General features: G+C 38.8%; 1 protein-coding gene across 3 annotated transcripts in view; it reads right to left on the bottom strand.

The window, feature by feature from the left end:
- DNAH11 (dynein axonemal heavy chain 11) overlaps positions 1-16,422 on the bottom strand; it is a 295,301-nt gene that overhangs the window by 71,063 nt on the left and 207,816 nt on the right. For 2 of the 3 annotated variants that reach the window (XM_070615891.1, XM_070615893.1), the window contains exons 62-63: positions 13,744-13,882; positions 8,706-8,872 (exon numbers count right to left, since the gene is read on the bottom strand). In XM_070615891.1, the coding sequence (XP_070471992.1) occupies positions 8,706-8,872; positions 13,744-13,882 (306 nt within the window). Of the gene's footprint in view, positions 1-8,705; positions 8,877-13,743; positions 13,883-16,422 lie in introns of all 3 variants that reach the window. The other variant, XM_070615892.1, reaches the window with a different exon arrangement.

The raw sequence follows: 16,422 nt of genomic DNA, 5'->3' as shown, positions 1-16,422 counted from the left end.
ATAAGTCCATGTATCAGCTCTGTCTATAAACTGCTGGGTCAGATGAACGAGTAGAGTGCAAATGCTGCCATGCACCTGCCCCGTCTTCATCTGTCTGTCCAGCAGATGACAACTTTGGATGGAAACAATTTTGGATAACAATTTTATTTGGACCCTCGAGGCCCTGTAGGCCCACTGTCCCTGTGCTTTTCAGTCACCACCCTCTGTGCTACTCTGTTCTTCCCCATCCTATCTTCCAAACTCATGCCCCCACTGTTGTACTTTGTGACAACTCTTCCCACATACCTTTCAGTATTCCAGTCCTATTTGGACCAAACTCCCTTGCTTCCTCTACCTGCTTGTCTTAACCCAAATTGAGCACCCCCCTGGGGCAGTGGCTTTCAACCCCAGGCTGCATATTAGAATCACATGAGAGCTTTCAAAAACTGCCAACATGCAGCCCCACCATCTCTAATGACTCAACTTCAGCTGGCATCAATCTGTTTTAAAAGTTCACTTCCACATGATTTAAACGTGAAGCTGGGGTGCAAGAACCACCGCCCTAGGGTCTCACTTCACTTGAGGGCTTTCTCAAGCCGACAGTTCATTTTTTTAATACTCCCATTACTGAAAAAACGTGTGTGGGAAGGAGTTGTCATTCTTCTTACTTCCCTGCAGGTCATTCCCAGACCACTGCTCTTTCAACCTTAAGTAAAAATTGCCACCTTTGAGGCCCATGAGTCCAGCTATGCAATCCTCGATGTATCTCCCCATATCACTGATGACGTAGCTATTGGTCCTTCTCGTCTTTCCAAGTTTTGCTATCAATCCATGTCAACCTCAATGCCCAACAGATGACAAATCCACTCTCCAGCCTTGACAGCCTTCATGCCAAAGCTCTAATGTTGCCTTTCTATTCCAGAATTCTGGGAGGAAGAGACGGAGGGACGGGAAAATAACAGAACCACTCAGGAAGAAGACACAACTTCCCCATCCTTGGTTTCCCCTACACAAACTCCCACCCCTCAATGATGTTAATACATTTTTGGTAGGGGATTATACTATCTCCTTCCTTAGATGAGAAATGCTGTCCCAGACTTTGCTATAATCTGAAATTATTTCATTATTGAAATCTAAACTTCTAATATCCAATTCTTTAACCTGATTGTTTATACCTCTCTCATACCTTTAAATATAATACTTACTCTAACCAACAGCATTAAGACACCTAGCCCTTTACCAACCATATATTGTTTTATTGTTGTAAAACATACATAACATAAAATTGGCCATTTTAACCATTTTTAAGCATACAGTTCAGCGATATTAACTACATTCACATTGTTGTGCAATCATCACCATTATCCATCTCCAGAAATTTTTCATCTTCTCAAACTGAAACTCTATACCCGTTAAACAATAACTCCCCATTCCCTGCTTCCCTCATCCCCTGGCAACCACCGTTGTACTTTATTTCTATGAATCTGACTATTCTAGGTACCTCATATAAGTGGAATCATATAATATTTGTCCTTTTATGACTGACTTATCACTTAGCATAATGTCTACAAGGTTCATCTGTGTTGTAGCATGTGTCAGAATTTCCTTCCTTTTTAAGATTGAATAATATTCTACTGTACGTACATGCTACATTTTCCTTATCCATTTATCTGTTGATGGACACTTGGATTGCTTCCACCTTTCGGTCATTGTGAATGATGCTGCTATGAACAAATATACAAATACCTGAGTACCTGCTTTTATTTCTTTTGAGCATATACCCAAAAATGGAATTGTTGGATCATATGGTAATTCTATGGATTTTTTTTTTTGAGAAATCTTACCATATTTTTAACCACTAAGTTCTGGCTACACTCACATCTCTATCCAGCCTAAACAGCACCTTCCATTCCTTAATTGTTCTTCTGTCTGTCCCATGGCCTCCCCTGCCTTCTTTTCCTTCTAGCTTATCTGCCTGTAAATCTTGTGCCCTGGCAGCATTCAATATTCTCTGTCCTCTCTTTTTGCTCCTAGACTTTGAGTATTGCTAATGAAAGCTTTATTACTGTGACTACAAATTTATCTTTTCCAGATTCATCTTTGGTTTCTTAAACCTGCTTGGCAACACTTAACATCGATTCTCCTATTGCCTTCCATGGGTATTTTTGATGTTGTCATCACTCTCTTCACAGCCGTTCTCCTAATTCCAATTTTCTTATCTTTTGCCAGCTGGCACCGCATTTTCCTCCTTCCCTGAGAGCAGACAGACCAGCAGGTGCAACTACAGCAACTTTCTTCCTCTCTCTCAGTCCCTTTGCCTGTGTCCACCTTTGTCTCCTTCCCTCCCACCTGAGCTGAAGCAGTCTTGCTTCTCCTACCTAAGGATCATTCCATTTACCTCTATTCTGAAACCCATCACCTCCCAATTCCTGATGAATCATATCCTTCACCCTTTTATCATCAGCAATCCCTTTTACATTTCTCCTGAAGCATAGAAACATGCTCTAGTCTCATTCATACTGAAAAAATAAACCCTTCACTTGGCTCCATGTCTCTAACTTGGTATTTCTGTTTATCTTCTTCCTTTTACAGGCAAATTCCTCAAGAATAATCTGCCTTTTCTGTCTACTTCCTCATTTCCCATTTACTGCATAACTCAGTGCAATCTGTCCTCTGGCTCGTGGCACCTCTGTGGTCACAAAAGACCTTCACATTTCCAAATCTGATGATACTCTTAGTTCTTAGTTCTCTCACTTGTCTCTCTCGATGGCTCTGGCACTGCTGACCACTCCCATGTTTATACTCTTATGTCTCATTACATCACTCTTGCCTGGGGTTGCTCTAATTTCTGACTGCTCCTTATTCGTCTTCCTCTACTTCCCATTTACATGACAGCACTGAATCAGCTCACTTTACTCTAAACTTCTTCCTCAATGATCTCACCACACCTACAGTTCCAAGAATCACCTACACATTGATGACTCCCAAATCTGACTCTCCACTCAATAACGCTCTTATCCAGCTCTCTACTGGTTATTGACACTTAAATGTTTCAGAGACATCTCAAACTCAATGTTCCTAAAACCAAACTCTTCATCTTTTCCTCTAAACTCGTTTTAATCTCAGGGAACGGCACCTTCATATATTTACTTTCTCCTCTTCACTCAAATATTCAATCCATTGCATTGGTTTATCAACTCTTCCTCCTTGCTTCTTCTGGAATCACTCCCCCGCTTGCCATGTCCACTGTCATCACTTTGTGCAGTTTACTGTCTTCTAGACTGCCATTCTAACACGTGGCCTCAATAACAACAGTGTCTTCCCCTCCAAGTCACTGTTCCCTCTGTGGCCAGTGTGAGCTTTCAAATGCATAATTTTGACCATGTCACAGACGTGCTTAAAATCCTTCAGTGACTCCCCATGTTTAGGATAAAATTCAAACTCCTTTTCTTAGTTTGGTGGTTATAAAATAGCCCCTTACTTATTCTGTAACATTTATTTATATTTTCCAGTTTATAATGATACATCAATTAATCTACATGTTCTTTTAACTTATTTAACATTCTAATATTTAAATCACTTAGCACTGTTTCTATTTGCCATGAAGCTGTGAAGGAGAGCCCTAAGTACAGTTTTTCCCAAATGGTTGTTCAGTTGTTCTATCACCATTTATTGAATAATCCGCTACTTCCCCCTATGCAACGTGCATTTAAGCACATATTCACTTATTTAAAAATATGTATTGACAATATAGTAGTTCCTCAAAAGATTAAACATACAGTTACCATACAGCCTAGAAAATTCTACTCCTAGGTATATAGCAAAGAGAAATGAAACATGTACACACAAAAAAGTTGTGCACGAATAATTTGAATGTTTATAGGAGCAGTATTTACAATAACCAAAAAGTAGAAGTAACCCAAATGCCCATTAACTGATGATTGGATAAATAAAATGTGGTATATCCGTATAATGGAATATTATTCAGGCATAAAAAGAATGAAATACCGATACAGGCTACATCATGGATGAACCTTGGAAACATGCTAAGTGGAAGAAATCAGTCATAAAATACCACATTTTGTATGAGTTCATTCATATGAAATGTTCAGAATAGGCAAATCTATAGAGACATTAAATAGATTAGTGTTTTTCTAAGCCTGGAGAGGATGGGGTGATTGGGGGGTGGTGATAGGTAGCGGGTATGGGGTCTGTTTCTGGGGTGATGAGAATGTTCCAGGATTGACTGTGATGATGGTTACACAAATCTGTGAATACATCAAACATCACTGAACTGTATACTTCAAATACAAATAAATTATATTTCAATGAAAAGAAGTACTGAGCATCCACAATGTTCCAGGCACCATTCTAGGATAGAGCAGTGCACAAAATACACAAAATCCTCATTTCCATGGATCTTACGTTCTAGTTGGGGAAGGGAAAGATATTAATCATAACAAATGAATAAAAATGGAGCAGGATGAGGCATGCTGAGGGATGGAGGTTGTAGTCATATCTAGGGCTTTGAAGGTGTTATTTGGACAAAGACCTGATGGATGGAAGGGAGTAAGACATGGATATGTCCTGAGGGAAGACTTCAGAATAAAGAAAACCACTTGTGCACAGAGCCTGAGGTTGAAACATATCTGGTATATTCAAGGAAGGTGGCCAGCATGACTGGAGCAGAGTAGTAAGAAAAAGAATAAAAGTAAGTGAGATAAAAAAGAGATAATGGGACAAATCACACAGGATTTTATAAGGCTTTTTAGAATTTCTGGCTTTTGCTCTGAGGGCAATGGGGAGTCATCAAAGGGATTTTAGAAGAAAATTCATTTAGTCTGATTTGCATTTTTAAAGGGTCACAGTGGATGATATGTTGAGATCAGATTTTGGAGAGAAGCAGCAAATGCAGAATCAGCGAAATCTCTTAGGAGGTTTTTGCTGTAATCCAGGACAGGGTTGATGGCTTGGCCCCAAATGGGAGCAGTGAAGGTGATGAAAACTGGTCAGATTCTGAATGTATTTTGAAAGTGTAGCCTACAGAATTTCCTAGATGGACTAGATATGGCTGTCAGAAAAAAAGTGACATGAAGGTGACTCCAAGGTTTCTGGCCTGAGCTAACCGAAGGATGGAGTTGCCGTTAAACAGATTGGGAGCACTTGGGTAGAAGAGGTTTTGGCGGGGAGAACAGGATTTCAGCTTGGATGTGCTGTATCTGAGACTTCTTTCAGATAAAGAAATGAAGATGCTGTGGTCTGGGCTGCAGATATACATTTGGGAGTTACTGGTGTACAGGTAACATTTAAAGCCAGGAACCTGGGGAGAAGCAGCTCAAAGATTGAAGCCTGGGGCATTTCAACATTAGAGGTTGGGGAGAAGAAGAAAAAATCAATGAAGAAGTCTGAGAAGGATTAACCAGTGAGGTAGGAAGAACATGGAGGGAGGATGATGTGTTGGAATCAAGTGAAGAGAATACTGATGGGAGGATGGAGTGATCAAACACATCAAACGCAGCCAATAGTCAAGTATGATGAGAACAGAAAACAAACCACTAGACTTAGCAATGTGGAAGCCAAACCTGACGAAATGAGGTCTGGTGGAGGGGTGGGGACAAAAGGCTGCCTGGAGTGACTCAGAAAATGGAGGGAGAAATTGGAGACAGGGAATATAGATTACCCTTCTGAAGTGATTACTGTAAATGAGAGCAGAGAAATGGAGGAGTCGCTGGAGGGGTAGGGAGGGTCAAGAGAAATTTGTTAGTGTATTTTTTTCTTAATGGGAGAAATAACTATGTATTTGAATGCTGGTGAGAATGATCTAGTAATGAATTAGTAGAGAGGGAAAAATTGATGGGGACAGAGAGAGAACTGCTCTTGAATTGTCTTTGAGGAAGGGAAAGGGGATGAAAACTCATACACAACCCAAATGGTTGGCCTTAGATAAAAGCATCAGTTGTTCATCTTACAGCATCAGTGGGCAGACAGTATATGAGTATAGATGTTGGTAGGTGATAGATGTGGTTGTGGGAGTATACGCATTATCATGTATTAAATACATCAAACGTCTCTCTACATCCTTGAATACCTCTGAACTCTATTCTACTCTAGTTTTCTATTTCCCCTGAAGAACCACTTTGTTGTAATTATTGTAGTTTTAGAATATATTTTAATATCTTGAAGGATAATGGCCCTATTACTGTTCTATTCCAAAATTATCATGGTGTTCTTAAAAACATATTCTTCCAACAAACTTTAGAATCACTAAACCAAGTAAAAATACAATTCCCCTCAGAGTTTTGACTTGAACTGAGTTAAATTTTTAAATTGGGGAGAATTGATGCATTGAGAATACGAAGTCTTCATTTCTAGGAATTAAGGGTTTCTGACTTGCTTTATGAAAGAATTCCTTCCAAGATTCCCTTAAATATGTCAACAGGTCATTAATAAATGATGCTTGGTTAAGATTTTAAACATCACACAAATCACAGTCACTTGCTGACCGGTTAATTTACAAACCATTAGAATCCTCAGGGTACCCAAGCCAAAGTGACAAGCCCAAGACAGCTACAGACAAGCAGAGCTCTAGAAAACACCCAAATATTGAAGAGAATAAGAGGAGTTGCTCCTTGGGAGGGCAGGATGAGGGAACACTGTCAAAGGAAAATTAATTTAAAAATTAACATTAGCAAGCAATTTCAGTTCCACTTGGGCTCTGGCACATGTTCATACAGATGCAACTGTCTTCCCACTTTGCTGCTCCTGAATCTAGAAGCCGTAGAAGATAAGTAGTTTAGAAACTGGAAACCTCGATTCCACAGGGACAAACATTTGCTATGTTTTATGTGGCACTTTCTGCCAGGGGTCTTAGAGACAGGAAAGTTTCTTCCAAAGGGATGTCATTTATATAATTTAGAATTACTCTCTTCCTTTAGTACAGCTACGCTCAGAGGTGAGAGGGAGAGTAGGCTGGTCACGTTTTGAGTCTGTTTCTCAGTTTGCATGGTGTCTACATACTCAAGAGAAAAGGAAAGAGCATTTTGATGATGGAAACAGACATGGGGTTCCCTGAGAATTGTGGGGCCACGGTAAAACACAGGCCCATAGTTACAACAAATCTATGTTTAGCACATACCATTGGAAAATTATCATTTTGCTTTGGTTAAATGTTTAGACATTTTGGATGTCAATCAATTTTTTATTTGTATGACTTCTTCAAAACAAAATTTTATTTTCTTGGAACCCCATGTTTAGAATTTTAAGTAAATGGGAAAATACAAATCAATTGATGGAAAACGTCCCAGAAACCCACACATTGAATAATACTATACCAGCAATTAAAGACCAATTTTAAAACTAAATTTGAGAAGGCAAATTTTCAATTTAAAAAAAGGTAAAATGCGGGTAGCATAAGTCCATGCTGTCAACAGTATTATATGCCCCAAAGTGAAGAGTAATTATAACAATAAGAACACAATGCGAGGTTCAATAGTTTCGACATTGGGAAGTAAGTGAACTTCCCTATAATTTTGGAAAGAATGAGAAAACTTTATGAATGACTAAGAATGCAGAGAGGACCTTGAAAGAAGACAACTGTCAGTCTGCAGTAGTCACAGGGTGATCCTGGCAAAGACACCCACACAGAGGATTAAAGTTTGGAGAAGATAAGGCTGAGAAAAACGGTAAGAGAACTAGACAACTGACAATTTTGAAACTCGCAATGAAGTAAGAGCTGGACAAAATCAGCAGAATGCTTTACCCTTTTATATAAAAGCATATTTTATAGGAGAATTACTTAAAGAAAAAACTTGAACTTTCAGGGAGTAACACAGATAACCTCTTTTAAAAGATCTTCAATATAAAAATATGGTTTGATATTACAGATAATTAATTTAGTTACAAAAAAATTTTCTTTTAAAATTAATTATGGGATGCCTTTAATAATGAAGTTTCCCTAAAACATTTGATTTTATTTAATTGCAAAAATTCCTCTGACATGTATTCATGTCATGAAAACAACTATTGTGAAAATTGAGGCATAATTTCCAGTGTAGAACATTAATATACAGAGATATTTAGGACATCTTAAAGGCTGGATATGTACCTGAAGAACCAGTTTTAATCAATTTAGTTAACACAGTGGTGCATAGAAAACAGTGGCTTGGAAGTCAGGAGTCTGATTTCCTATTCTGTGTGACCTTAGTCAAGTCATTCAGACTGACTGTGTCTCGGTTTTCTCATTTGTACAAGGATGATCTTAAACTAGGTGATTTCAAATCTTCCAAACCTATGATTTCACTTCGCTTATGGGTTTGAGTTTTCAAATTTATGGTTGGCAATTTTTATACTCATACACAAAATGCTACACTTTTAATCTGAAAGTAGTCATGAAAAAAATCTTTAATAAATAACTCATAATATTAGTATAATAAAGTTTCATGCTCCACCATAACAATTCAAATTTTATTTCAGTTATCAGTTTGTTAAAAGTAGTTTTCCAACTACTTCTCTATCGTTTTTATAAATAAGTTTTGTATTTTCCATCTCCCTGTTGAAACCATCACTAAAACAAGAAAAACTGCAACACACAAGAAACATCTTCACACTAGAATTTCCAGTCAGTTATCATTACAGAGGTACAAAAAGCCTGGTATATATACTGTTTTTATTACTGAAATTTCAGTATGATGCTTCCAAATGCTGACACGGTCAGGAATTGAGCTTACCTTCCGCTGAAGAAAGGGAACCCACTTGCAGTCTACTAGTTCCTGGCGATACTGTTGTGTAAAGGATCCAACATAAGACACAAATGCTGCCATAAGGAGAACATCTCCACACAGTGTCTTCTCTTGAGCTTCAAAGGATTTAATAGACTGACCCCAGCGAATCTTCTCTGACTGAAAGATAAAACCACTCAGATGTAATTGCAGGGTGAGCATCAACTCAACAAATGCTGAATGTAATTACCTTAGAGCTCAGTTTAAGTCTATGCCCTTCTGCACAGTCTTTAGAAGGAACAGAACATAACTGGATGGCATGACTATTACAATCTTTCGTATGTTTGAAACCCATCATTATGAAGTAGCGACTACAGTATGACATTGGATCTTTAATATCTCCTTGTTGTTGGATGCCCTAACTCTTTAATTACGATCGAGGTACTTCTTGAAAAGCTGACAGTCACTCTTCTGTCCCTCTGGGAATGGAGGACCAGAGCTGTGACTGAGACTGAGTAATGTCAGGATTTTTAATGGCTGCTTGGCTGCTCCCCATTTCTCCTGCTTTTCAGCAATGGTATTATACTGCCCTGGGGAAACACTGTTTTAAACATACTGGCTACTGGCTGATTACAGAAAAAGAAAAATGACAAACACCACTCATGCTAATTAGTTAAAACATAAAGAGCCACCTATCTTGGATTGTATTAATTAATGAATGGTGCTGGTAGTTACTAAACTCAAGTTATTTTTCTAATATAATCACTCGATCAGTGGAAGAACCTATACTCTATGTAAAAAGATGGAAATCAGGAGGACTTCACCAGCCTTGAAGATGACATGCTCAAAGAATGCTGTTGAAGTGCTTATATCCAGTTGGCTGGCCATTTAAAATCTGATTCCCAGGTTAAGTATGTGGAGCCCTTAATATTGGATTTGAATAAAACTGCAATAAATATCTGTGGATTGATTTAACTGCAGGATAGTTCATGAATTCACTTTGTTTCAATGAATGCTAAAAATTAATACCATATTCTATGAACATGCAAATTAATAGAACTGAAAAAAAATCAGCTATTTGAAAGTACAAGTAAAGAAGAACCCCGTGGAATTTAGCTTTTCTCATGAAAGAAGAGAGACACTACAGAAAGCAAAAATGATGTATGTCAGAATAGATCAGAATGCCAGTTCCTTACAAGCCATCATAACACCCACAACACTGAGGTCATGAAGTCAGCAGGTAAAAATGGTTATCAACACTTGCTTTGCTTGATAAAGATCACCCCGAGTTAGCTATATAATTAAACAGCAAGAACTTCAACTCTCTAGCCCTCTTTATAGAATTCATTACTTTCCTTCCTCAGCTACAGATAATATATCCATTAATTTCGAAGAGGAATCTCTCATTTGCCTTCCCTCCTTCTTTGTTGTCTTTGGTTAGTAAATGATAAACAATAAAGTGCACCCACCTCATTCTCCAAAACAGCTTTGAAATTTGAAGATTTACTAAACATAGACTTATTGGCTATTGAAATAGTCAATAATTTCACTATACCACCTACGCAACATAAATCATTACTGACACTGCCTAACAAGGGTGTAAGAGTTGGAACATGTCCTGTAATAAATTTCTAGACAGTTAAAAATCACTATAATTTTATTCTAATGCATTATAGATTGCCTGTAATGTCATCCTGGCTGGGGTGACCCATTTCTAATTTTGAACAGCTGTTCAGCTCAGGAGTTAGTTAATGATTAAATATAAATTGCCTGATTTATTAGTCTGAATGGTTGGGCTTCCAGGTCAATGCTATATAGACAAAATCATCAGTCTTGATGCTTTTCAGAAGTTAACTGTCTCCTGTTCTAGTCGGAAAGAATTTATCCTCAAAGGAAAAGGTCTGACATTTTCAGTTAATACTTAAAAAACATATATATATTTTTTGCTACTTAATATTACTCAACCAGTTTTTCCTCTCCTCAGCTAAATCATCATGAGTAAGTAAAGCCTGTGGAAGACACTGCTGTGTGTTAGACACAAGGTAGAGCCCATTTTTCCTTCCTAAAACTTGCAGACATTCCGTAACTACTTCAGGAAAGCAGCCTAATTAAATGGCACTTTTTCTTCTCCTCAAGTACCTCACAAACCGTAAACACTTCCAACTGTCTAAATCTTACCACTATAAATGGGAGAAGTTGTAAACTCCACTAGTAGCGATGGGATTTCTCAACTGACCTAAGAAAAATGATTCTTCAAAGGCTCCAGAATTCTATAGAAGGTTCCCAAAGCTCACCCATTCATTCCCTCAACAAATGTCTACTGACGCCTATGATGGGCCAGGGCCTATTCCACGTGCTTGGGATCAAGCCATGCAGAAAACAGATGAAGTTCCCCTTTTGAGGAGCTTATATTCTAGGTAGGAGAAAAAGACCAAAAAAAAGAAAAAGCATATGTATTCAGTTATGTACTTTTATAAGTGTGTCTATCATGTGGTGATAAATGCGATAAAATAATAAAGCAGAGTAAGAGCTAGAGAGTAGTGTAAATGCATGCTTGTATGCGTGTCTGCGTGTGTGTGTAGGTGGCACGGTGAATGTTCTTTTATGTATGGAGATCAGAGAAAACCACATGATAAGGAGAACTTTTTAAAAAATTATTTTATTGAGTTCATATTGGCTTATAACATTGTGTAAATTTCAGGTGTACGTTATTATATATCAGTTTCTCTATAGACTGCATTGTGTTCACCACCAATAGTCTAGTTTTTAATCCATCACCATACATATGTGTCCCTTTACCCCTTTTGCCCTCCTCCCACCCACTTCCCTATAAGGAGAATTTTTAGCAGAGACCTGAAGAAAGTGAGAGCGCCAGTGATGTCATTATCTGGGAAAGTGTAAGCCATGTGGAGGAAGAGGGCAAAGGCCACAAAGTAGGAGAGTGATTGGCAGTATGAGGAAGAACAAGGAGGCCAATGAAGATGGAGCAAGAGGGAAGGTGGCAGAAGTGGGGAAAGAGAGGCATCTAGGAGCCAGATCATGTAGGCCTTTGTAGGCCAGGGGGAGCCTTTGGACCGTAGTTTGAGTTAGTCAATTAGTTGTTGGGAAATTCTGAGAGTGGTTCATGAATGCACTTAGTTTTTTTTTTAAAACACCACTCAGCAGCAGTGATGGGAGTGGACTTTGCAGGGTAATGGTGGAGACTAGGGTGGCACTCCAGGGTAGAGATGCTGGGAGAATGGACCAGCATGGTGAGGCAAAGGTGGTGAGAATGTTGGGATTCTGAATGAACTTTGAAGATAAAGCCAATACAATACGTTGATGAATTGAGTGTGGGTTGTGAGAAAGAGAGCAAAAACTCAAGAGTGATACCAAAGCTTTTGGCCATGACAACTGGAAGAAAAGACTTCCAATTATTGAGATGGAATGGAGAGAGTGGGTTTTGCAGAATGAGCTATGACTTTATGTATAATGACCTGTAAGTGACAGAGGGATAATGAGTTAAATTTGTAGTAAGTTTAAATTAGATTTTTAAAAGTCTACTATATTTATAAGAAGTTAGGCTATTGCCCAAGCCTAACCCATTTCTCCCTCCTTTCTTGCTAAGAGAATTGTGATTTTTAAAAGACTGGTAACGTGTCTAGTCCCAGGAGATGGCTTAGCCAATCATGATAACCCCATTTCCCACTTTCTGGGTCTTTGCAGCTAGATGTTATCCAGCTAGCTCCAGCTAAAGAAATTTAAGTGGCAGTCTGCCAGAGGGGTTTCCAGGAAAACCTCTGTCTTTCTTATAAAAAGAGAAAAATCCAGCAGCTAGAGATTATTTTCCCTGCCCCTCTCTCCTGACTCTGAAAAGGTGTAGCAGCCATCTGTGACTATGCTGCAAATGCATGAGGGTGAAGGACCACACGCTCAGGACGGGGAAGCAGAAGGGTACAAAGAGAGTCGGTGTCTGATTGCTAATGACCTGAATCAACACTGATAATGGTCTAGCCTTAGAATTTTTTGTAATATGTGAAAAACAAACTCCCATTTGTTTAAGCCACTGCAAATCAACTTTTCTATCACCTTCAGCTAAATGCATTTCTAATAGTGCAGTTACATACTTTCAGGTAGCACTAAAATAAAAATAATAGCTTTATTGAGATTTAATTCACATATCACAAAATTCACCCTTTAACGTATACAATTGAGTGATTTTTTAGTATATTCATAGACTTGAGCCATCATCCCCACTATCTAATTTTAGAATGTTTTCCTCACACAAAAGAGAAATTCTGTACCTATTAGCAGTCACTCCCAAACTCCTGGCCCCTTGTCAAGCCCCTGGCAACTGCTCATCTATTTTCTGTCTCTATAGATTTACCCATTCTGGACATTTCCTCTACCTGTAATCATATACTATCTGGCCTTTTGTGTCTATCTTCTTTCACTTAGCATGACATTTTCAGGGTTCATCCATGTTGTAGCATATCAGTACTTCATCCTTTTATGGTTGAATAATATTCCAGTGTATGACTATATTACACATGGGACAGCAAATAAAATCTGTGACTGAGGTCAAGGGCTATATATTCTTCTACCACTCATGTTCAAACAGGAAAAAGTTAATAAGTAGTATAAAAAAAATCTTTATTTAATGGAGTAACTATTAACATTAGCATTCAGTCACCTGTAAAAAGATATCACAGAAAAGAAATAAATCAAGCAGGCTTAGCCTGAAGTAATGTTCTGATGGTAGATTTCAATTACAAATGTTTATTAGAAGACTCAGACAACAGTTCAATACCACAGTTATCTAGCAGCTGTCCTGAGTTTGTAATATATCTTAGGAAAAGCCCTGAGTTCATGGCTATATACTAAAAATTACACAGAATCCTTTACTTCTTACTTTTGGTAAGTTGGAACTACAGTATGAATGATGATTAAATATTCCCCTTTGTAGTTGATCCCATGTCTATTTAGTTACTATTGACAGCAAATAGAGATAAAACCCAAAAGTGCTGATGTGAATATTTTACTTAGAATTTTGGAAGAAAAAATTAACTTGCCTCAAGTTCCTTGACAAGTTTGTTAGCTAGTTCAATAGTTCTGTTGGTTTGGTTCACCTCTTCTTGACATCGAACTTTCTTGGCTGTTGCTTTTTCAAATGATGCTGTGAGTCTGCTCAGATTTCGATCCAAATCCTAAATAAGAGTGAAAATTAACTTCGGAGCCATTTTTAGATAAAATGGAAGCATTGTAACCAGCTTAGAACATCTATTACATTAAGGTAAATGAAACGAACCTCTTTGTCTCCTTTGACCTTTGCCCCTTAGCATACACGTTAGGGGAGAAGGAGAAGGGTTAGCAATGATAATTTCATCAATGCCGCCATAGATGACCAGTTGGCTATGCGGTTGCTCGCTTTCCTTCTGCACTGGGCAGAGTGCAGTCACAGGTAGGGCAAGTGAACAATGCCCTGAAGACACAAAAACTCCCTGACCGCACTGTCCCCCATCTCCTGTGCCTAAGCCTCATCCTTCACTACTAGCTTTATTAATAAGGGTCATCTTTTGGTTTTCCACCTACTGACTCTTTTCTCACTGGTCTGTAACTGGGGCAATGAAGAGGGGTGTTAATGACTGAGCCCCTTCAGACCTATGCAACCTGACCCAGTGTGGCCAGTCAGATTTTTTTCTTCTGGAAACTTGAGATTGAAACTCAGAGATATGTCCTTGTACTTAGCATCAAGAGACCTGGGAAGATATATAAATTTTGGAGGGCTTTGTTTAGAGGGGGACCATCTTCCACCAGGGATATAGCAAAGCAGGGGAAACCATTCTGGAAAAAGAGAAAGGATGAAAGGGAAGCAAGATGAGAAGTCACATGGCCCTAGAGAGACACAAAAAGGTGTTCATGGCAGCTTCCCACTTCCTGGATCTCTTTCCTCCTGAGACCTAGTCACATATTTTTTCCTCAGAATTCCATGAATCATCTTTGTCTCTTTTTTGGCTTAGGGTTTTCTAAGTGGGTGTCTAGCACTTATAGCCTAAAAAGCCTTGACTAAGATATCTAATACTTGGGAGACTCCTTACTATAGCATCTTGCCACCTGCAAGTTCTAAAAACCCGAATAAGATTCATAACATTGCTTTTGTAAATATGTGCAAAGTTCCAAGAGACTGCAATAAGCAAACTTGTAACATACCCTATTCATAATTTAGAGGCTGCTTATATTTGTCAATGACCCAATTATTACATTACTTAATTTATATCGTTAAAGCAACACCTCTTAAAAAAATAAATGTATATATATGTCATATTTAAGATTAATGTGCCAAATAAGGTCAAATTTATGAGACCTGGAAGAGATACCACACATCACCAATTAGAAATTAGATGAAAATAAATAATATTTTGAAGTCTATTTTAGGTTATTAAAAGTACTTGTGGTATTACAAAACACAGAAGCACATGTAAGCTCTGGTATCAGACATCTGGGTTCAGAGCTAAGTGGCAATAAGGTGGGCTTTTTATCTAACCTCACTATGCCTGAGTTTCACCATCTGAAAATGGAAATAATAACGTTACCCAATTCATAGGGTTGACCTAAATACAGAACTGAGGTATATCAGTTCCCTTCATAAAGTTGCGAAGGGGAGCTGGGTATTGGGAGAACACAGTCTCTTGCATTTGTTTCTACGCCTCTTGCGAAGAGGCATTGACAGCTTTTGATCTGGACTATCTTCCCTAAGATATTTGCATAGCAAATAGGCTTGGAGGATAGAGACAATGTTTCTCTCAGGGCAGAAGACAGATGTATTTCCTGACCATAATAATAAAGGTATGCTTTCCTCTGGGGAAAAGGTTGGGCAGGTTTACTTGCAGTCCTCTTTATATTGCGGGTTTCCTAAGCTGTGACACAAACCCACTGTGTACAACATCACCTAGTCCACTGTGCATCACTCCCATGGGAATTGGGGGACAAAGAAACTGATGCAAGCATGATGTTCATGCTGCTTGCTGTGTTGTGAGGCACAGAGTCTTTTGGTCTCTGACCCACAAGTCTCATATCTCCTGTCAGCATCTACAAAACTGCAGCAGGCTAACTTGTTAGCTTGCAAGTAGGGTAAAATCTTGGGTTTTTTTTCACAGGTCTTCACAGGTCTTGGCCTCTTCTAGGTTCCAGGTTCTCTTACTTCTAGGTCCTAAAAGTAAATGGAGTGAGCAAGGAGGGACTCAGTTCAAGAAGCCCAGCCCACCAGATACCCTAAACCAGTGGTTCTCAAACTTGAGCATGCATCAGAACCACCTGGAGGGCTTGACAAAGCCCAAATTCCTGGGCTTCTCCACCAGAGTTTCTCACTCAGTAGGTCTCGGGTGGGGTCCAAGAGTCCATATTTCTAACAAGTTCCCAGGTGACACTGATGCTGCTGGTGGTCTAGGGAACACACTTTGAGAACCACTTCCCGAAAGACACTGATTTTGGATTTTCTTTGTGGCCATCCTTAGGCCCTGTGTGTTTGAGAGACATGACGGCCTTTCTTCCACTCCAGCTCAATAATTCCTTTTTCACTCAACCTTCCACATGAGGCCATCTTTTAGTCTTAAACTAGAGATAGAGACTCAAAAGAACAAAGAGATAGAGACTGACACTGGTATGAATGGATTTCCAGCACAACACAGATGTCGATATCAGACACATCCCTACTTTGTTAGGCAAGAAAGCAACAGGAGACAGAAGA

The sequence above is a fragment of the Equus przewalskii genome, chromosome 4 (assembly GCF_037783145.1).
Source record: "Equus przewalskii isolate Varuska chromosome 4, EquPr2, whole genome shotgun sequence".
Taxonomy (NCBI): domain Eukaryota; kingdom Metazoa; phylum Chordata; class Mammalia; order Perissodactyla; family Equidae; genus Equus; species Equus przewalskii.
The sequence above is the reverse complement of the archived record's forward strand: the minus strand, read 5'-3'. Positions and strand labels throughout refer to the sequence as shown.